General features: G+C 33.5%; 2 protein-coding genes across 2 annotated transcripts in view; both read left to right on the top strand.

Moving 5' to 3' along the window:
- The window catches only part of Wnt10 (Wnt oncogene analog 10), a 207606-nt gene extending 194892 nt beyond the window's left edge, over window positions 1-12714 (top strand). The window contains exon 6 of the mRNA XM_070106482.1: window positions 12306-12714. Within this exon, the coding sequence (XP_069962583.1) occupies window positions 12306-12493 (188 nt within the window). The 3' untranslated portion in view covers window positions 12494-12714. The remainder of the gene's footprint in view (window positions 1-12305) is intronic.
- A 4283-nt stretch (window positions 12715-16997) lies between these two features.
- Window positions 16998-24469, top strand: part of ninaC (STKc_myosinIII_N_like and MYSc_Myo21 domain-containing protein ninaC) — a 40154-nt gene continuing 32682 nt past the window's right edge. The window contains exons 1-3 of the mRNA XM_014240824.3: window positions 16998-17115; window positions 18564-18864; window positions 22056-22359. Coding sequence (XP_014096299.2) covers window positions 18580-18864; window positions 22056-22359 — 589 coding nt within the window. The 5' untranslated portion in view covers window positions 16998-17115; window positions 18564-18579. The remainder of the gene's footprint in view (window positions 17116-18563; window positions 18865-22055; window positions 22360-24469) is intronic.

The following is a 24469-nucleotide window of genomic DNA, read 5'->3' as shown; positions in this document are numbered from 1 at the left end:
CCGTGACACGGTTGGTATTGCAGATGGCCGTAAGCGGACCACTGCCACGCCCACAAAACGCCATTAATCAAAAACAAATAAATTGCCATAACTAAGCTCCGCAATAAGATACAAGACTGTTATTTAGTACACAGGATCACATTAGGAAGGGGCATCTGCAGTTAAAATTTTTTTTTTTAAAGTGGGCGTGGTCCCGCCTCTAATAGGATTAATGTGCATATCTCCTAAACCGCTTATGCTATAATAACAAAATTCACTGGAAGCAAATGTTTTAGCACTTCTATTGACGGTGTGAAAATAGTTGAAATCGGGTGTCAACTCCGCCCACTCCCCAAATAACGGTACTGTTAAAAACTACTAAAAGCGCGATAAATCAAGCACTAAACACGCCAGAGACATTAAATTTTATCTCTGGGATGGTATGAGATGACTTTATAGGAAACGCGTTTAAAATTAGACAGTGGGCGTGGCACAGCCCATTTTTAGGTGAAAACCCATATCTTGAGATCTGCTTAATCAATTTCAACAAAATTCGGTACATAACGTTATTTTCATATTTCTATGTTATAGTGCGAAAATGGGCAAAATCGGATTTTCCATTTTCAATTCCATCTGATTCTTTCACTTTCCACTATGCATATCTAGCAACAATGATTATATCGGGGTAAAACTTTGCGTGAATAATACGTTTAAAGTATGCCACCTTGTGACCAAACATTGTCTAAATTGAACCAAAACTGCTCAAGCCCCTAAGTACTAAATATGTGGACCCCAGTGCCTATAGTTGACCTTCTACCGAAAATATCAGCCAATCCACAAAGAAATCTCAAACCAGTATTCCATTTGACTTTGCGAGAGCATAAAATGTTCGGTTACATCCGAACTTAGCCCTTCCTTACTTGTTTATACTAGTATATAAAATAATAAGTGAAATAAATACGCTCACTTTGGTTTTCCTCAAGGGGCTTTTGGAGGGCGTATATCAGTGTATATACAAGTATACGTGCCTGTGCGTCTGTCCCAGTGTCTGTCCTCTTCGGCATCCAGATGGCTAGCTCCTTATGCGTGCTTGTTGTTTTGGTTGGTTAAATTGTTTTTATACTCGCGCTCGCATATTTCGGTTTGCGACCGCTTTAAGTTGTTCTTTTTTTTGTGAACCTCTTTTTTTATATATTGTTTTTGATGCATACACTTTTATGCATATATTTGTTTGAGGGATCGCGCCCGTTTATTTGTTTTTTTTTTATACTCTCGCAACTTGTTGTTGTTTATTTTTGTATACCGTACTGTTTTGTTTCACTGCACTTTTGTTTTTTTTTTTGTTCTATTTAAGTTTTCTCACCATATATGTGGATTGTTTTTTTTTTTGAGTCACTGCACCATTTTTAATATTTTTTGTCTTAGTTTGCAAATTTTGTTACTTTTTTTGTTGTACCACTGCACTGCATTTTGTTACTTGTTTGTAATAATTATTAATTGTGTTTCATAACACAGTTTTGTAAAAATCCGAAGGTGCCTTTCGGTAAGGCTCGAAGGACCATGTATAAATTGGGGACCCAATTTATTGGAAAACTCATCAATATATTTCAAATGTTATATTCCACTCACTACCGCACTGAATATGTTAAGGAAAATCTCCAGGTATTTATATTATTATCTATATTTACTTTCGCATAACTACAATATTATTAAGTAACACAATTATTACAAACTGATATCGAAAAACATGCGGGATTGCTTTGACGAAACGATGTGACGTGTCGGTCCAATCGCCGGTGTATCCGGAAAAACGTGAAAAAATGCCCGCTCGAGTTAGACGCGTGTGGTGGGGTGCCGTAGCGAATGATGTGGCGCACAGGCCCGTAGACGAAAACGAATGATGATGTGAGGGCGATGATCCCGTCCATTTTGTTAAGTTGATGTGTGGTGTGTCATCATGTGTAGTGTTCTCAAATGTTGGGTGTGGTGTGGTGCTACTGTGAGTGTTTTCAGGTGTAGTGCGTTACATTAGGGTGCCCCAGTTTTTAACGGAGTGTGGTGTGTTTATTTACTGAGACTTAGCTCATTTAAACAACATACTTGTATATCGCAAAGCAATCACCGTAGGTAATATTTTTTATTTGCAACTTTGTTGTTGCCAATCTCTAATTTCATTGGTTATTGTATTGATATAATGTTTCATTGCTTATTTCAAATTATTCCTTGTCACAACAATGTTACAAATCAATTTGTGTTGCAGCATTGTTGTTAACATTATTTTATTGATTACAAATAAATTTGAAGGGGTTGAACCTGGAAATTATTTTAATGTTTACATAAAAATTTATGAATAAGTTAAGCAAATTTTTGTATAGAAGACATATATTTACATTTTTTTACATTATTCAATTAAGTAATAATCAAGAAACCACAACTCGTCGTATCTTTTACTGGCGCAGTCGGCCCCGAAATAATTTATTTAATTGTTAAACGAATCACTTACAATTAAAAAAAAATTATATTTCAAGCAAAAGTTAATAACAGTTTCATAAAAATAAGCAGTAATATTTTAAATTATAAATTTCTTAACCTAATTTCTTTAAAATACTTTACATCAATTATTTAAAATAATAAAACTTATGGTGAAGTGATAAGTGAAAGTGGAAAAGTCTCACAACCAACTAATAAGTAAAAGCATTAATTTAATTTAAAGAAGAATAATAATAATCAAATATCATGGCGGATCAACTAGCAGTGCAAGAAGTTTTTAAGGATGCTCAACGTATAAACGAGTTTAGAGGTAATAGAACAATCTCATTATCGTCATTCTTCAGGGAGTTGGACACACTCTTGTATCGGATGTAAGCGCAAGAAATAATATCTTCGTAAGGGTAATTATTAACAAAATCGAGGGACCAGCTTTAGACGTAATGAGGACTATAGGTGAGAATATGTCGTGAGAGCAAATTAAACAAACACTGGTAGAAAATTTTGGAATTAAAGAGTCTTATCATTCCCTATACCAAAAGGTATTTTCGGTAAAAATAATTATAATCTAAGGCAATCTTTAATCGTATTAAGAGATATTTTTATCAAAACTTAACGAAAATTACGAATACGATCAAAATAAACCAAGAGAGTTTAGTCCACTAAATAATGAGAAAGTTGTGTTAAGGTCATTTTAAGGTAATATAGATGCAAATTTAGCATCAGTAGTGTTAAATAAAAATGCAACAAGTATCAGAGAAGTATTTTCTATTTTGGAAGCTGAGGGATTAATTCGCTAAAAAAAGTCATAATTTTAATCAAAGTATGCCATCGCAAAGATATTATGGGTAACACCAACAGATTTTCACATGGAATCAGATCGGAAAATTTATCCATAGTATTACTAACAATTAACAATGAAATAATTAAATGTCTAATTGATATAGGTTCATCGATTTCACGTATTAACAGTAAGAAGTTGAAGTCATGTAAACGAATAATATTAAAACATCCAATTAAGCTTAAGTCGTTGCGAAACGAAATAACAGTGGAATAGAGAATTGTCACAAACTTACCTCAAGAATTTAATAAGAATGCTGACATGGTTTCGAAATTAGCAACATTTGATAATAAAAATTTATTGCAATTGTAGGTCAGAACATCTCCAAAACCATTGGGGGCTGTAATAAACATGAAAAACAATACTGTTATGATAAATAAAAGAATAACTAATTTTATTTATCCATATAATGAGAATGATAGTAGTAAATTTGAGTGTTATGTGTTTAATTGAGAGGAAATGGAAAAATTACTACAAAATCTAAATAAAGAAGAATATGAAGCTATTTCTAGCCTACTAAAAGAATATAATTGTTTGTTTTACCATGAAGGACAGGAATTAACAACAAAGGAAAGTATACAACATGAGATATTAAATAACCCTGTGTATTCGAAGATTTATAGGTACCCACAGATTCATGAGAAGTAATTAGTTAAACAAATTCAAGATATGTTAAAATTAGGTATCATTACAGAAAGTCATTCACCATATAACAGCCCATTGTGGATAGTTCTTAAAAAATTGTATAATTCAGATGAAAAGAAGTGGAGAGTAGTGATCGATTATCGTAGGTTGAATGAAAATACGATTGACGATAATTTCCCCATTTCCAGTATACAAAATATTTTAGATAAATTGGGAAGGTCACAACATTTTTCCACAATTGATTTGGCTCAAGGATTCCATCGAAAAAATTAAAGGATTGTGGAACTTAAATTACCGCAAACACAAAAACAAATTAAAGCATTCTTAGGTGTTACTGGTTATTACAGGAAATTTGTAAAGGTTAAAGCAAGGGTTGCACAACCTATGACCTCTTTGAAAAATTTAACTGATTATTGACCAATTTTGAAGTATCCTGATTTGAATAAGGGTTTTAAATTAATAACTGATGCAAGTATTTTGCAATTGGAGCAGTACTAAAACAGTATAATCATCCTAGCAGAACTTTAAATGATCATCAGAAAAATTATTATACAACGGAGAAAGAACTTCATTGTATGGGCCGTGAACTATTTTCGTCCATATCTGTATGGTGTACAATTTGACTTACAAACTGATCATCAACCACTTAAATGGCTTCATGAAAAAACACAATGTAATGATGTGAACCAAAGATTACAAAGATGGATGGTAAAAATAATAAATTGGCCGATTTTTTTGAGCCGCATAAATTCAGACATTAATGAAATAAATACAATTAAGAATCAAGAAGTTCTAGAGAACAATTTTGAGGTATCTTTGGAAAATAATATAGCCGAAAATGATATTGATACCATAAATTCACAACACGATAGCTTTAATGATCATATACACAAGTTATTTTTACGAATTCAAAGAAAACTGAATTTGGAACAAAATTTGTTAATAAGGTGGTATATATAACTCTACAAGATTTGGAAAACGAATTAGTGTCAGATATTTTGAGAAGACATATTAAATCGGGTAAAGTAGGAATTTATTCAGAATTAAATGACCATGATTATAATCGGTTGCAGACGAAAATCTTAAAGACTTAAAGTCAAAGAGAAAATTTAAAATTTGTTAAATGTACAATAGTTTTCGGGCAAAGGATATGGATGGCGAAGATGAAACTCTCAAACAAATACATAATTATCATAAATATGAAACAGGTTACAATGAAATTAATGGGTGTTATGATGAGATTAAAAAATTAATTTATTTCCCAAAATTGAAAGTTATTATTCAAAAATACACTAATAATTGTGACACTATTATAATATGGAAGAAATCCATTGAAGCCAAAATTTCAATTGACCGAAATACCAAAAGAAGTAAATGAAATAATACAAATTGATATTTATATTAGTAAAAATCATAGTTCCTTCACAGCTATAGATAGATGTTCTAAACATGCAATTGCTTTTAACCTCGAATATAGAAATATATACAGATAGTTAAGACAATATATTGCGATAAAGGGGTAAACCTAAACTAATGATTTTTGATGATGAGTTTAGTTCAGTAAATTTAAAGAATTTTTTGAGAGAAGAAATAGATATTCCTTTTACTAAATCTAATAGTCATATGTGGAATGCTGATATAGAAAGGTTACATAGCACAATTAGCGAAAAAGTAAGAATTTTAGAAATAGAAAATTCTAAAGTATTCATATAGGAGTATTTCAAGCTATAGAACTCTATTGATTCTATTATAAAAGCACGGCCGTAGATGTAATGGATAGAAAGGAAGATAAAAATTAAATATACAATAGAATGTTGGAGGCTAAAGTTAGCAATTATAAAGCAATTAGGCACAAATACCAACCCAGATACAGAAAAATTAAACTCTATACATCCAATAAATATAATATTAAGATAATAACGAAATTTGCAGATCAGCTCAGTTTAATGAACATTGAAAAATTTGGAAGTCAATCTATACTTTGACATCACGATTAAAATATCGATTTTGCGGAAGATTATGATACTATATTACATGTTATATAATAAATCCACAAGAAATGTTAACTATTATTAACGAACTACAAGTAAATATACAGCAGTCAGGACTTGAGACAGATGCTAAACCACTAGAAATACAACTGGAAGTCATACAAAAAAAAAAAAAACGTTAATACCACACAGATATAAAAGATAGCTAAATAATTTCATAGGCACAGCGGAAAAATGGCTATTTGGAACAATGGACGATGGCGATAGAAATGAAATCGAAGAACATTTAAAAGTAATTGAGACAAATAATCATCAAGCAATAGAAAATTTTAATAAATAAATTAACATAAATTCTCATTTCAATTAATCTTTTTTAAATTAAGAAGTAGAATTCTACGTGATAGGGAAATTATAACAAAAAATGTAAATGGTATTCAAAAAGATATAAGTCAAATACATATACAACTTCTTCAAACCGATTTTATAATTAAATTGAAAGTTTTGTAAGATAATATGGAACACAATCAAGATAATATTGCAGCTTCCAGAATAGGATTGCTTCATAGTAGTATACTACCAAATGAAGAAATTGATCATTACAATATAGATATAAATAAATTAAAAAATATAAAAATTGGAACACTAGTTACAAGTAATGAAAACATCATATTTGTTATAAGAATCCCAAATCATACAATAAAATTAACGATTTCCATGATTATGCTCTTAAAAAAAACCACGAATAGAGAATTAATGCTTGAACCATTAATGTTTACATAAAACTTTATGAATAAGTTTAGCAAATTTTTGTATAAAAGCCATACATTTAAATTTTTACATTTTTCAATAAAGTAATAATCAAGAAACTACTCGTCGTTTTTTTTTACTCGCGCGCAAGTGCGTCCGTACAGCGGGATCACCATTCGATGTGAAATAGAGACATACTATTATCAGAAATGCAAATATTTATCCGGATACATTGATTGTTTCTTAATTTGTATACTAGTAAGTGAAAAATGAGATGGAATTTAAAATAGCGTTATATGGGAAGTAAGCGTGGTGTTTGTCTGATTTCCCCCATTTCTCACGGTAATGTAGCAATGTCAGGGTAATATTACTATTCGAATTTGATTGAAATCGGTCGAATAGGTTCCTTAGAAATAAGATTTACTGTGTCGGACAAAACTAAAGCACGAAATTTGCCATATTACCATTTAGCAGCATATTTACTGTTATAAAATTATTATTTTCTATTTTATTTCACAAAATTATAGATTTTTATTGATGTATTAATAAAAAACTTAACATATTAATTCACCTTACACCTGAGAAACATCCCCAGACCATTACGTTACCTCCTCCATGTTTCACAGTACCTTGTGAATGACGCGGATTCAAACGTTGACCTTTTGGTCTTTGTACCAGCTTTAATCCATCAGTTAAATATTGTACTTGGATTCATCAGAAAAAAGTACACTCCTCCATTTTGTTATACTCCAGTTAATATGAGGGTTTGCAAATTCAAGCCGAACTTTTCAATTTTAGTGCGAACTTTCTAACTTCTGTTGGAATTTTAACGGGACTTGTTGAAATTAAGGTCAATAAACAAGTATATGAAGTTTAGTGCTTTAGTTTTGTCGGAGCAAATACCATATACATATTATGCGAAGGTTTTGTGTGTCAAAATCGTATTTGTAATAGAAAGATGATCTGCTTGATAAAGTTTTGTTAATCCTTAAGTTAAATCGACCAACTTCGATCAAGAAAAGTATTTATTGTATGTGTATTCTCCGACAGTCTGAGAATGTTATATTGAAAACTACTAAACGTAACTCACTAAATAAATGTGTCGAAAAAATTAAGTTTTACCCCCAAGATGCTATAAAATTGCTTCATTGGAGCCAGTATTAAAATTGTATAATGGGCGTGGGACCGCCTATCTTTAACTGAAGTAGTGTCAGCCTTCGCTGGACCAATTTCAACAAAATTACTTAACATTATCCTCCCATACCTATGTTACGATGTGAAAATTAGCGAAATCGGACCACAACCACGCTTTATTCCTATATAACAGAATTTTATATTCCACATGATGCTTTCTCTTTACCATATAAAAAATAACTGCACCAAAAAATATATTGAGACAAATAGTGCTTTTATGATATGCTATGTCAAATCCAAAATTGGCCAATCATAACTGTTCAAGCCTCTAGATACCGAATTTGTGCACTTCAGCGCCTATGACTGACTTTTCACCTAAAATATCGCTCAATCTGTAAAATATATTATTGAAATTCGGAAAGAATCTTTTCCTGATAACAAAATACCCTTGGGTCAAAAATGGATAAAATCGGGTCAATATTTTCTTCAATCCCCAAATAGTATAATAATATGTCCTAATGATAAGAATAGACAAAATTGGGTCAATACTACACCTAGCACCCATGTGCCCAAAATAAGGATATCAAACTTCTTGTTGCCTTTATACTTTATAGAAATATCGGTCAATATGTAAGATAAGATGCCAAAATTAAGCGAACGGATATTATTGGATCTCTAATATGAATATTAACACTAGGTTTACGGGCGTTTCTTATATACCTATCTCTACGAGCCTCCGTCAGGTGGATGAAAACACGTATTTGTTTAAAACAAATCAATTTATTCAAACTAAATCTGAGTTTAACAATATAAGGCTTCACGTAAAAATAAAATATTAATAGGTTAAATTTTTTTTAAGTTATTGCGGAGATGATAATAATATAAAGGCTACATAATCATATAATATTTATCGAGGAAATTTTTTACATATGTACGTATTGAATTCCTTTTGTGCATTTTCCTCATACGATATTTTTACAATACATACAGCAATTACTGTTTCTATTTTTATTAAAATAGCCCACTTGGCCACTTTTTCACACTCCTGATGTTTAACGTGCCTGATCTGAAACGTCTGAACTGTGACGAAGGTTGTCCTTGTTTTCTCCAGCTAATTCATCGGCTGGAGAAAATATATACCCCCTTCTGGATGTACAGTCTTCTGAGTAACATAAATTTTATGAAAATAGCGGCATCTTGAACTTTCTTTCTTTCGCTGGTTTTGGTAGTTCTCTCTTGTTCAAGCGAATGGTCCCAATCAAGGTTGTCTTTAGTTCGAGCAATTTGTTTGCCAGCGGGATGCTTGTAAAAAAATTATCGGTCGTGATTTCTTCCTCGATGTAAATACGGTTCGGATAATTTCAACAATACAAACTGGCCCAACGAATATGAGCATCGACTGTAATCTTTTCGCAAGTAAGGGAATCTATTCAAAATATATTTTGATTTAACGTCAACCATTAACCAAAACTTAATGCCAAATTTATTCGGCTACATGCCAAATAATGTATTATGCAAATCTGCAACGGGCTTTAGTTGGAAACAGTTGTTCATCCACTGTAATATTTTGATGTGGTTCATAACAAGCTTGGCTGTTACTTATAAATATTTTTTATAGTTCAGAAATGAGTGCAAATTTATCGGCTTGTAACTTTTCGGATCGTTCGGTTCGTTTATCAACGGCCCGGGAATTTAATATTGTTAGGAAACTACGTAATTCGGAAACTCTAATTTTCCAGTCGTTCTTCAAAACTCGACGTGTCTCGGTTTCGGAGCAATCTTTAATATGTTTCATAATATGAGCGTCAATTATCAATCTTAGATCTTTGCTATTGAAGATATACATAATTTTACAAGCGACGCTAATATATATCACATTTTTTACTCTAGCAATATGTGTGAGTCACAAGCGGGAAAATATTTTATGATGTTCTAAATATATATAATATATATATATATATATATTAAATTTTTAAACAAGTTATCGCTTGCATGGATGGACAGACAGTCACTCAGAATTCAACTCGTCTTGTCATGCTGATCATTTACCATATACATATGTATATATCTATCTCGATTAGTTTTGGATGATACAAAAACCCTATCTACTTAACTTCATTAAAATTTCAAATATTTTGACCAACATAAACAGATGGAAAGTTTAAATGTCATTACATCGGGTATTTTTGGGGTAGGATAAGGACTGGACTGAACGCATTATCTGTTGGCATTACTCAAATAGCAAACAATTTATGAAAATAACTCCTATACTGACTGACATATTGGACATCACTTCTGTTAGAATAATAAAAATCATTATATATACTAAATGGATTGTGGTGTAATTCGTGCAATAATTTCACACATTTTAAGACACCTACTATATGGAAATTCGGTGCAGATTACCAACAAGTTTGTAACTGGCAGCTACCAGACATTCCATGACATTTACATCGTAGCCCCATGTAGGTAGGTCAATTTGCAATTTCATTAAATCAAAGATAAGCAATGTTGCATATATGAAATAAATAAAATTATAAAGGAAGAGAGTTGTGTGAAACACAACATTTTTTGTTAAATTTTGCTGAATATGATTATATCGACTACATATGTATGCGTCCACCAATTGTGTCAAATTTTGTCAGTGCGTATGTACAGCATCTACTAATAAGGATGACTTGATTTTGACAGATCGTGGCGCCCATATTTGTTTACGAATTTGTGTCAAATTTTGTCAGTGTTTTCGGTAAGGTTTTAAATTTCAACATGTCACGTTTCATTTTGGTACAAAACTTGGAAATTGTTCAAGACCGTTACGCAAATTCACGTTATCCGGTGGTTACGGTAAGAGCTCTTCGCGCAAACAAAAATAGGCCCCTTTCAACAAACAAAATTTTCGCTATTTATGGGATATGGCTAGGATGATCCACTTTCGCGTGCAGTTGCTTCTCTAAAAATTTACCGTTTGGAGCGGATTGTGGTATGGAGGCACCATCCGGCCTTATTTCTTTCGAAATGAGGCAGGAATTGCCGTTACCATCAATAGCGAGCGTTATAATAAGATGTTGACCGACTTTTTTTCCCGGTATATAAGGTCCAACGAGATGCTGCGGCGTCACATTTTCCATGGAAACATTGCGTGCCACAGGGACACATTCCCTAAGTAGTTTGGCGACTCGTTAATTTCGAAAAATGGTCCTGTCAAATGGCTGCTAGATCATGGGATTTAAAGCCTCTAGAATATTTTCACCTGGGGGTATGTAAAATCAAAAATTTAAGCCAATCAACCAGCAACGCTTGAGAAGCTCAAACAATGACAACAATCAGGGCACTTTAGCCGAAATGTTGCACCGGGTCATCGAAAATTAGCGTAAACGGGTGGAGATACATATGTACGTAAAACGAATCAAAAATGGCATAAAATTATCAGCATAACAAAAAACAAACCCGAACCCATTTTGACGAAATTTTAGTGTTTTATTTTATTTAACCATCTCGTCGTTCCCGTTGATAGACCCTTTACGGTATATACAACAACTCTAATTTCAAAAATCATTATACTTGTATTAGATATATGGGGCTATAAGATGTTCTGATTTCATCAATTTCTAACTATGAACAGATTATTGTGAGGAAAAGATACCTTCTGAATTCCTTTATAAAAAAAATTAAAGCCTTAAGAAGTTAGGGTCCGATTTTGTTAATTTTTTGATGAGAGTTCCCACTTATTTTTTTACGAAAAATTTTATTCGAACAATTTCATTGATGATAACATAAAGATGTCACATGAATGATACAATATGATCCGTATTTGGTTGAAATGCCTTCGTCAATCGTATACTTACCATCTTTCGACGCTGTTTCATTGTAAAAAATTTCCAAGTCAAAGCAACATTAAAGAAATCGTGTTAAATTCGACGCAAGAGACTGTTGATATCTCACTTAAGTGCCATAACCAAATTTTGTTTTACATATTTTAGACCAGTTTCACAACTCTCAATTTTAAAATAAATAAAAATCACTCGAAATTAAAATAAAAATTATTATCTTATTGATTTTCAAAACTTAAGACTTAATTTCTGTTCCAAATTTCGTGAAGATATCTTGTCAAATCAAAAAGTTTTACATATGTTGATCAGGTAATTTGTACGACAGCTCTTTGCTATAGTGATCCGATCTGTAAAATCTGAATTGCGTTCTGTTTGTTTTCTACGTTAATTTGCGTTCTGCGTTAATATATAATATTTTATTTCAACCTTAAAGTATTTAAAATACCTATATAAATATGTAAAACAAAAATAACTTTTGAATGTAAATTTTTTAACAAAAGACCATTGCGCGAGGGTAGTGAGAAGAGAAATTTCAATTGCCAGTTATCTATTACAGTGCAAAAAAATCGAAAATGCAATTTACTTAACATAGCACCACATAAATGTACTCGTGCTTACATATTTGAAACCTTATTTCCACTTTTATTTTAGGAACATCAGGCCGCAGATGCAACCAGAATAGTACTGTTAGCGACAGTTGCACATCACTGTGTTGTGGCCGAGGCTATAATTTAGTCAAACAAAAGCGGGCTGAGCGTTGCAATTGCAAATTCCAATGGTGTTGCAACGTGGAATGTGATGAATGCCAAATCGAAGAGTGGATAAGCGTTTGTAATTAATTTTATTGACTTAACACTATTAGCACAATATGTATCAGGTATGGAGGAATTTGCTACAATTGTAAATATGTATAAATAAGAATATTCAATACATACATATTTTTTATCTAAAAATCATTGAATAAACATATTCTAAAAACAATATAGCTTGCACATTGTATAATAATGTATTTTGTAATGATCAAATAAAAGTGTACATATCACAAGACGGAGCAAGAGCATTCATATGACTTTATTTCATTACTCTAAACATGACCATAAGACCATGCATATGTATATAATAAAATTTTATGTTGACTTACACAGATGTTTTTAGTTTTCTTCTGCTTTCAAAATTTGTAATAGTTAGCGTCGATTTAAAGAAAGTATTATCTAATAAATTTTAACATGTATGTTTGTTGCTTACGTAAGTAAAAGGAGTAAACTCCTAAAGAGTTGATAAATTTATGTACATATGTACATATGTGCTCAAACGATGTGAGGTAAGATGACTGACTTTTAGTTTTAAACAATTATTCATTTCTTTCGTGCCCATTTTTGAGAAGAAACATAAATAAGCGATAATATTTGGTTTTGTATGATGTGATTAAGTATCAAATATCAGCAACTCCTTCGAACCGAAATTATTGAACACTTAGGAGAAAGCGTCCTTCCCAACTATATATAAAAATTAAACAAGTTGTCTAATCTGTTTTAGCTGCTTTATCTCGCATCTTGTTAGAATTAACCCGAAGAGCAGATGCAATCCTCGACGCATTAACTCTCAATCAAAACAACATGGAAGCTATCAAATCTGAAGGAGTTTTTGCGTCGACATAAAAGATGGATCCACTGGTACACACCAGAGACTAGAAAATAATGGACTTCATCGGCGAGCCTGCTTCGGACTTATTTTCCGAAATGTTTTCTGAGACTCACAAGATACTGCGCTCTACATCGACTATGTGAAATAGGACGCTCCCAAAAATCACATAGGGTTGATTATAATTTGGTGAAAAAAAGTGCTCTTCCACCTTGACGACGCACCGAATCATAACTCTGCTGTCGCCAGTGCCTATCCAACTTGAAAAATCCGGGTCGAAATTTTTGTTTGATTTTGGAGATTATAGCTAAAATAAAGGCCTACTTAACAGAAATCTAAAAAAGCTTTTTTTCTCGCTGGACAAATTTGGAGCATAGTTGGATGAAATGTATCGTGTTCAAAGAAGAGTATGTCGAGAAATAAATTACTATTTTTCCAATATTTTAATTTTAAGGCATTTGTAGACTAAGTCCTTATTGGGCCACCTATAGACTTGCAAAAAGTATCATCAGGTTCAGTATATTACCTATGATAATATTGTACAGTACCTATGATAATGTTGTAATTGAACACGAAACAAATATTTGAAGGATGGGCTGTTAAGTTTTATTGAAAAACAATTTTTATTGCTCTTATTAATTTTTTGACATTATTATAAATAAACACTCAATGCATTTTAAACTGAAAATCATAAACATAAAAAAGAGACAGCAGCCTGTTTGGAAATGAATCAACCAGCTTTCATATTATTTCAAGTGTGATTTTTTGCCAATCTTCCAGGACTGCCTCGATGGAAACGAAACCGCTCAAAATCTATCGAAACCCCTACGCGCTTTGAAGCAAACTTTTTCCAGTATGTTGAGATATATATTCTTATCTAAAACTTTTAATAAACTCAATATTTCTCATTACGACTGGGGACGAACAAGCACAAAACAAAACACTGCCACCAGCATATATAGCATACATAGACGATATGTGCTTTGCGTTATTATAAGGATTTAATGATCGAGATTTAAAGACTACGAGAATATTTTAGGCGTAATCATAAAAAATATTAATTTGGTAAGAGCAAACTACATTTTCACGGATATTACGACAATTCTGACAGAATTAAACATATTGTGCACAAAATCGCAGCTATCAAAAAGCATCGAAGGCATTGTAATTAAAAAAAATCGACTCTATGATCTAATTTCATAAAAAAAGTTCTTGCCATAGTAACTTCTTTCCAACAGCCGCTTAATGTATCCATAAACTAAAATAAAATAAAACCATAAACCATTAACGTGGGCAAGAGAAGCAAAATATGCCTTCCAGAGATGCAAAAATGAATTAGTCAAAGCAATACACCGACTCAGAAACTGGGGTAGATGACCTTACAGCAAGTCTTGGGACTACGATTACGAACCAGCAGCCACTTTTTTTTATCATTATTAGCTTAAAATAACGTTGTATTGAAGAATAGTCGATACACCACAAATATTACGTACTCCGAAGAGAAAGGCCATCCTCCTGAAGCAGTTACAAGCACTTCCATTAATCTCAATTCCTTCGAAGTATATACGACACAACAGCATCAATTATAAGGTACAATCAAAGTCGGTGACTCAACCAGCGATGCAATGATTCAAATGCCACTGATCTGGCAACACAAATGTCGCGCGCTCACATTTTTCTCCTAACGTACGGGCGTCAGGGGACACTCTAAATAGTAGGAGTAAATGGAAAATGAAGAAGAACTAGTACGGAACATTGTATAAAATAAAATTTTCAATAATTGTTTAGTTAATTTTTGACAGCTGTTTTGCTTGGACACGTTTCTGTTCGTCTTCGATTTTTGCTTATTCTAAAATATGGATCAAAGAATCAAAGTTTGTGTGAACAAAAATTAAGTGAGGAAAATAGTATTAGCCAGTCGTCAAATCACAATTAGGGAAATTGCTGGGGAGCTAAACATATCGAATGGCTCGTGCCATTTCGACCAAAAACAGCGTAGCGTTAACATTCCTCAGGAGATCTTGGACTCAGTCCGCGACGACCGAGATCTGCATCATGGGTTTATGGTTATAACAATATCACACACAATTTAAGACATATTCTTCGATCCATGTTTTGGTATAAGCAAAAATCGACGACGAACCAAAACGTTCCATCAAAGCAACTGTAAAAAATTACCTAAACGTTCAAAATATAAAATCATAACTAAAATCATTATACAAGGTGCGTTCCAACGTAAGCAGTAAAAAAGTAACAAAGTAAACTCTAGTGGCGCCATCTATATGTGCGTTAGAATCTGCTATGCTTTATCGACTTTCAGTAAAAATTTCATGACATGTCATCTATTGGTATGTACAGTATGTTTTTGTCATCGGTGCGAAACTGAGCTTCGAACAAAGAGCCAACATTAAATTTTGTTTTAAAATTGGTTAAACTTTTACCGAAACGTTTCTATTGATGAAACAAGCTTATGGCGATGATTGCCTATCCCGTTGCAAAGTGTACGAATGGTTTCAACGTTTTCAAAGTGGTCGTGAGGACATAAATGAGAAATTAGCCGAAACCCATAATATCGCGCCTGGAAAAGTCAAAAGTGAAGACAATGCTGATTTCTTTTTATGATTCCAAGGGTATTGTCCACAAAAAATTTGTTCCACCCGGCCAAAATGTTAATGCGGTATTCTACCTTGTAGTTTTGAAGCATTTGGTGCGCCGTATTCGACGTGTTCGGCCCGAATATCGCGAAGATGGAAGTTGGCGTTTGTAATAATGCAATCTCATCGATCGACGCTTGTGGCCGATTATTTGACCAAAATTACATTTAGCAATCAACCACTTCCCGTATTCACCTGATATGGCACCGTGCGACTTCTACCTTTTCCGAAAAATGCATTTGGCGATGAAATGAAAGCGTTATGCAGACGTGGAGGCCATTCAAAAGGCTTGCACCGGCATACTGGCGGCCATACCGGACAACGAGCTAAAACACTCGTTCGACATGCTTTTGGACCGTGCAAAAAGCTGTATTAAAGCAGAAGGAGACCATTTTGAATAAAATTTATTGATTTTGCCGATAAAACCATTACTTCTGTCTTTTTTTTAAAAGTCCTGTTTACTTTGGAACGCACCTTGTATGTAGTATATGGGGATAGGGTAGCACAGCAACCGATTTTACCCATTTTCGATACCTAGCGATAGTATATCTATTGTCATACATTCATTTATTATTGCTTTAGGAGATATCAAATATATGGGAAGGGCCGCATTACAACCTCCTCAGAATGAGAAGGAACGAGATATTTAAACTCTTCTCAAGTTAACGCTCGCACGAACAAACGGATGGACAGATCCGTGTCAATTCGTCTCGTTATCCATGTAAATACAATACAATACAACTCTATATCTATCACCTTTAAATTAGGTTAAAACAACCATTAGGTGAACAAAACTACAATACTCTGTTGAACATGTTGTGAGAGTTAAAAAATTTTAATATTTCGTGGCAAAGAGACTAAAAACAATTTTTAGTGGGAAGATACCAGTCCTAATGTTTACGTAGTTGAGCATTACGTATTAACTACTTACGAGCACAATCTATTCATATAAATAAGTTCATCCTATTAAACAATTTTAGAACACGCATTCGCGAAAAGAACTTACAAGGTTTCCCCCTTTCTGAGCGAATTTTTCTTCATAAGCATATTCAGTACATATTGCGCAGCCTATCGTGCTGCAAGCTAAGACTATAAAATAATTGTTTTTAACTAAATTGAGAAACTATTCAAAAAATATATACATTGTTAATATATTCCTACAATTGGTATGTATACGTGAGTTTATTAAAAAATTTAAATTTGTAGAAATGTGGCAACACAAAGTTTCACTTATGGATAAACTAATTAAACACTACATTACTAATTAAATTATATAACATTATGTGTTCATAAATGATTAAAAGGTAGAATATTAGAATATTTGTATGCACATCAAGAGTTCTTAAAAAATTCCTATTTAAATGAACAATGCCTTCTAATATTTACCGTAATTAAACTTAACCATCTTTTGAACGTCTAACAATGGTTATTAGAGCAGTTACGGTATAGTTTTCTTAAAACATTTACAGGAATACCTGTTAAAACTAACAAAAAAATGTAATCCACTTAAGGCAAGATAAAATAAATAATTTTTCAGTTTCTAAGCAGTTCTTAAGTGGTGTATAGTTGATAAATATCTGCTTAAAAGAAGGCACTAAATTGTGGTTTAACGGTCCGCACTAAAACTTAAATATTTACGATTCGTTAACCTTTAGGGTGCCTGCAGAGTGGACGCTGGATCCTGAGCCAAGCTTTTCGCAATTATTCTTCTGAAATTTAGGCCATGCACGCAAACGATTTTCTCATAACATTTCCCATCATCAGACTAAACAACTGTTTTTTGGTACCGCTTTCTAATAATAGTTATGCATGAGAACAAGGCGAACACATTGCTGTAAAAGCCATAAGTTTACATTTGTAGAAAGTATCGTTCGAAGTATAGCCGAGTGTCCAGCTCTGGAGGTATTTAGCGAAGCGCCAAAAGAAGAGCTAAAGATTGTTCGTTTGGTGGTTTCTCTTAATTGACCTTGAAATGAAGAAATGTTGTTGTTTTAGCAAGTTGGTTAGGTTTGCGCAAGCAAGTTACTATAATTAATTTTTTTGAAAGTCCGCTGTATCAATTAAGTCAAGTGAGCTTTAGTATAACAAGAAGCTTATTAAAAAACATTTGGTTTAACTAATTCTTGATATAGTGGATGACAGTGGATAAATGGATGAAATCATATAAAAACTCCAACGACACCCTATATAAGGGATATGTTAAGAACTATTAAAAAAGCGATAACTGCCTCACCGAAACAAATAGTAGTAGTAGTAGTACGAATTCGTTGCATAAAAAATATTAAAATCATTGTCATACTTTTAAAACTCCCACATCATATCACAGAATATACAACGTTTTGCCTTAAAATATTTCAATGTTTGAAGTTCTCTCGAATTGCGAGAGAATAAAATCAATCAGCAAGAACTTAGGTCTTCCTTACCTTCATTATTATAAAGCTTTGAAAATACCCGATAATATTACCATGTCTTTGATTCTGGCAAATTGCGTATGCTCATGCACTCCATAAGAACATAGCTTATTTTTATTTGTTTTAACTATATACATATATAATAATATAATATTTAATTTTGCCTTTTTTTGCTTCTTACAATTCACTTCGAATTTTTATAGTTTAAGGGTTTGAAATATGTATTTACCATACACACAACTGCCCGATCCAACGGACAAATTCGAAATCTATGAAGAAATTGCTCAGGGCGTCAACGCAAAAGTATTTCGGGCAAAAGAGTTAGATAATGATCGATTAGTTGCCTTGAAAATTCAGCACTATGATGAGGAACACCAAATATCGATTGAAGAAGAGTATCGTACTTTACGTGATCACTGCAATCATCCAAATCTTCCCGAGTTTTATGGAGTCTACAAGCTTGAAAAGTCTAATGCCCCTGATGAAATTTGGTTCGTCATAGAGGTGAGAAGTATTTGGTACTTTCTAACATAATTTGCAAAGAAATAACTTTCATAAAAACATTACTCGTATTATATCTCTGCAGGGAAATAAATTACTACTTTGCTACCAATACACTCACTCATATAACTCGACAACAGACAACAAAATTTTATGATTCAATTGATTCAGCATTTAAATTGTGTTCAAAAAGAAAAATTTAGTTGTAAAGGAAAATTAATCAAAAAATGCAGCATCAGATAGAATATTAATAATTTCCGATTAAAATTTGACAGCTTCAGATTTTATACTCTTGCAACATGTTGCTGTTATACAATAGTTTTGTTCACCTAACGGTTGTTTGTATCACCTAAAATTATCGAGTTAGATATGGAGTAATATATTATATATATGTAAATTATCAGGATGGTGAGAGGAGTTGAAATCCGAGTGACTGTCTGTCTGTCCGTCCGTGCAAGCGATAAGTTGAGTAAAAATTGACATGTCTTACTGCAACTTGACACACGAGTTCCCTGGCAAGAAAGTGAGAACGAGTTCGTAGATGGGCGTAATCCGATGGGCTATATCACAGAAATTCGCACAGGACATATCATTTCGATACCTCTTGCGACAGTATGAAAAAATGTGAAACGCTCAAATAAACGATTTTTTAGGTTTTTTATTTTTATCTTGTACAAATTTTTTTTCACGAAATTTGTGGTAAGCTTACCTTCTTATACTCCCAAATACAAAATATTTTTTTTTAATTTAATGTTTTTTCTCCTCTATTTTAACTTAATATCGACCAAATATCTTTATTTTCAATCAAAAATTCTCAAGTCAAAATATACGATTATTTTAAGGAGTCAGTCGACTTTATATATTTATGTTTTAGTTTCTACTTTTTTGTGTAATAAAAATGATATACATTTCTTTCAAAAAAAAAAGACAACCCTAAATAGCTCAAAAACGATTTGAAACTGCTTTTTCTATTTCATTCACCCATTACGTCTTAGCAGCTGTAAAAAATCTGTTTTGAATAGTTTTCTTGGTTTTTTGGTTGTATTTTTTGAGATAGTAGTAATGTATATAATGTTTATACCGTCACAAATTTATATTAAGTCAAAATAGAGGAAAAGAAATTAATTTCTTAAGTAAAAAAAAATGCAATGTACTTGGGGCATAAGAAGATAAATTTACACGAAATTTCGTGAAAGAAAACATTTTTTGGATAAGATAAAACCACAAAATCCAAAAATTTGGTTATTTGAACTTTTCACATACATTTTGATGTTAAGAATATAAAAATATATAAAAAAAGTTTCGTTCGGTTTTTTATTGATTTTTCAAAAGATTATAACTTTGTGTACATTTTTCCGATTTAAGTCAAATATGCGCCGTTCTGTTCGTAAACTTGTTGCCAACGAGATGCCAACTTCATTATACCCCTCTCGTAGAAGACTGCAAAAAAGCTCGGAGAGCCAATTTTCACAGGCCTCTCTTGAGGCCAACTTCTCACCATTAAGCACGTTCGCCATGGACAGGAAAAGATGGTAATCACTTGGTGCCAGGTCCGGACTACAAGGTGGGTGCATTAGAACCTCCCATCCGAGCTCCAGGAGCTTCTGGCGAGTCACCAAAGACGTGTGTGGCCTGGCGTTGTCCTGATGGAACACAATTCGGCCTCTGTTGATCAAAGATGGCCTCTTCTGGATGAGTGCTGCCTTCAAGCGGTCCAGTTGTTGGCAGTAGAGGGCCGAATTGAGCGTTTGGCCATAGGGGAGCAGCTCGCAATAGTTGATTCCTTGCCCATCCCACCAAACATACAGCAAAACCTTCCTGGCCGTTAATCAGGTCTTGACCACCATCTGGGCCGCTTCCGCGAGCTTTGACCACGACCATTTGCGCTCGATGTTGTCATAAGTGACCCATTTTTCATCGCCAGTCGCAATCCACTTCAGAAACGGGTCGGTTTTCTTGCGATTCTGCAGCGATTTGCAGATGGAAATTCGATCCATCATGTTTTTTGCGTGAGTTCGTGTGGCACCCAAACATCGAGCTCCTTTTTGAATCCAAGGTTATGCAAATGGTTCCAAACGAATTTCTGGCTTATCTTTAGTTCCTCAGCAATTAAATAAGTGCTCACGTGACGGTCTGTTTCCACTATTTCCATGATTTTATCGCAATTTTCAACGACAGGCCTCCCGACGCGTGGTGCATCTTTGACATCGAAATTACCGGAACGGAACCTAGCAAACCACTTTTGTGCTACATGTTCGTTTACAGTATCGGGCCCATAAACTAAATTAATTTTTTTAGCCGCTTTGGCTGCTTTTTCGCTTTGATCGAAGAAAAATTGTAAAATATAGCGAATTTTCTCTTTGTTGGTGTCCATCTTTGACGAGCGCTCACAACGAACTGAGTAAATCAATCGAAAAACTAACAAAAAGACAAACTTTTAGCGCGAAAAAACACGTTTTCAGCGCCGTATAGTATGACATGATGCGACACGTAACACTAGTACTATGGACAATAACCTCATCTCTTAGATAATAACCGAACGAACTTTTTACTTGACCTAATATAATAAAAGTTATCTATTTACCAATCTACTGCGGCGTATGTAAACGGACGGCACTTCTATAGGTTCAATATTCCATTTGCAGCGATGAATATTTTATTACCATATCTGTTCTACACTCGTGCTGTTACCTATGACGACGATCTCGGAACAGAGCGAAAATGACAAATGCCAGTCCAGTACCAGACGTACCACGCATTTATCAGGGAGAGTTATGTTTAGAACGTCTGTTGTTCTACTTAGAATCTGGCTGGCTAGATAAATATACATATTTATTTTTAGAATTTCGTAAGCATCGATCAAATAGTTTTGAGTTATCTCACAGCACTATAAGTGCTTCTGAACCAAATAAGGTTAATAAGCGACCTGAGTGCTTTTTTTTTAAAGTGAGCTATGTTAATTCTGAAAGCAGAACTATCCAAGAACGCTGACAGACATGCTACTTTCGCGGCTAAAGTTTTTTTCCTTTACTGATGTTAACAAAAGGCGATTGTTGTAACTTCTTTTTGGTAAATAAACTGCATATCCGTGTTATATTGCCTAAGTTCAATGTCTCTTAAAGGACATTGTTCACTCGAGAAGCATATGTGCAATATGTTGTAAAATTGTAATATATTTGTAAACGCCTTTATAGTATTGCAGTGGGGGTACAGCCGTGGATATGGTTAACAAATTGGTAAAACTAGAACGGCGCATGCGTGAGGAGCATATTGCCTACATTATACGCGAGATATGTAGAGGCGCTATCGAGCTAAATAGAAACCACGTGATACATAGGGATATCAGAGGTGATAATATACTTCTTACTAAAGATGCACGAGTCAAGCTATGTGATTTCGGTTTGTCACGTGAAGTTGACTCGACATTTGGAAAACGTGGAACATGTATAGGATCACCTTGTTGGATGGCTCCGGAAGTTGTGACTGCAATGAGTGCAAGTAAGATTTAACTACATTTCTAAAATACTATTGTATATTAATTTTCTATATATACATAAACATAATGTAGTATGAATGGAATTTTTTAAATCAAGATTTCTTTCCCCATTTATAATTTATTAATGCTTATGTCATGTACAGTTATGCAAACTTGTTCATAACTTTAGATAGCATGGATTGATCTGGTTTTTGATATTCATCAATGTAGATTAATATGTATCTAACTCAAAATATTCAATAGAAAAGTAAAGCAGAACAACTGTAATTTAAAGTACTTGAGAATTATGGAACAATTAGTTCGCGGACTCTGACGCAAATCACTCATATCTTTTGATGACAAATATATGAAAGTTATGTGTAAATATGTCTCTTATCAGGGAAATGGTATCGAAAAATTGGAACTTAAATCTATACGAACCTTGCAGTTTATATGTTACGTATATCAATTCAAATTCTTACATACGGGTTGAACCAATGATTTTCGGTATTAATACATAGTATAAAACAAAGTAGCTTTCTCTGTCCCTATATCCCTATGTATGCTTAAATCTTTAAAACTGCGCTACGGATTTGATGCGGTTTTTTTTAATAGTGGAAGGTTTATATAATATGTATAGTAACATCCATTAAATAGTCGAGAAATACTGTTATTTTTGAGGTTTCTAATGTGATGTCGTAAATAATTAAATTTTTTCCGCTTACATTGCAAACGCATGCTGAACCCTACGATATTTATCAAAATAATGTACTAAGTATTGTACACATTGAAAAGGTTTACAGAAAACTCCGCGATGGTATATGTTTATCTCTTATGGATATCCCACAATAACATTTTTTTATAATTTACTTTTTACGACCAATAATGGCTAATTTTGGAAGCGATTTTAACAAATACAGCATTAATCCCTATCCAATTAAATACCTTAAATGCATTGTTGATTTAAAATAGATCTATATGGCCCTTTACAGCATAAGATTTGAATGAATATAATCCTTCGATTTCTTACAAGGACGATGGTATAATATCAATAGGTACTGAATAATGTACTCGATTGCACTCACCGTTTATATGCGTTTATTGAAAGCACAAAAAATAAAAATAGATTTATGAGTTTGTTGTGCGATTAAATCATTTACGTTGCGGATATTAATCGGCGGATTGTTCGTTATTTGCGGTTTTGTCATTAGGCGCGGTTGTCAGAAAACATAATTTCACGAGCGGTCTTGTTAGCGTTCTGCTTTGAGTGCGTAATGTAGTTTTTTTATGCGGCCAAGCCGCCATTCTGTAGGGGGTAGACAATCACCGTGTATGATGACATAGTCTCCAAGCTTTGGCGCCTTTTCTGGAGTTTTCCATCGGTACCTTTTATGAAGGTCCTTGATATACTTTTCCTTCCATCGGCGGCTGAAGTCGTGATGAAGAATTTTGATTCTTTCCCATCGATTTAATAAGAATAGCGACTCCACGCCTGACTCAGGTATGCCAGAATGGATGCTACTTTGAGAAAATGCCCTAGAGTTTGGGCTGTGAAGTCAGAGGGATCGTCCGAGATTGTTGTAAGTGGACGTGAATTGAGAACGGCTTCAGTGAATTCTTCATAATTTGTAATTTCCAGCTACTTTTTTGAAGTGGGATTTGAAGCTTTTTACAGCTGATTTCCATAAACCACCCATATGAGGAGCGCTTGGGGGGATAAACTGCCAATTAATGCCTTGGGGAGCATACTTCTGAACAATTTCAGGTGATACTTGTTTATTAAAATCCACAAACTATTTTTCATTGGCTCTTTGGGCTCCAATGAAGGCTTTTCCGTTATCGCTCATTAGTTTTGAGGGGAAGCCGCGTCGTCCGACGAAGCGAGGAAATGCCGCGAGAAAAGCCCCCTTAGTCAGATTTTTACATAGCTCGAGGTGCACTGCTTTTGTCGTAAAACAGACAAAGACAGCCACATAGCCTTTCAGTATGGTGGGCGACCTTAGAATGGACGCCTTTATTTGAAAAGGCCCAGCAAAATCGACACCTGTGATTGTGAAAGGCAGAGCGAAGTTGCAGCGTTCCGGTGGAAGTGCTGCCATAATCTGCGTTCGCAACTTCTTCTTACGCAGCGTG

This window comes from Bactrocera oleae, chromosome 3 (genome assembly GCF_042242935.1).
Source record: "Bactrocera oleae isolate idBacOlea1 chromosome 3, idBacOlea1, whole genome shotgun sequence".
NCBI classification, from domain to species: Eukaryota; Metazoa; Arthropoda; class Insecta; order Diptera; family Tephritidae; genus Bactrocera; species Bactrocera oleae.
The sequence above is the reverse complement of the archived record's forward strand: the minus strand, read 5'-3'. Positions and strand labels throughout refer to the sequence as shown.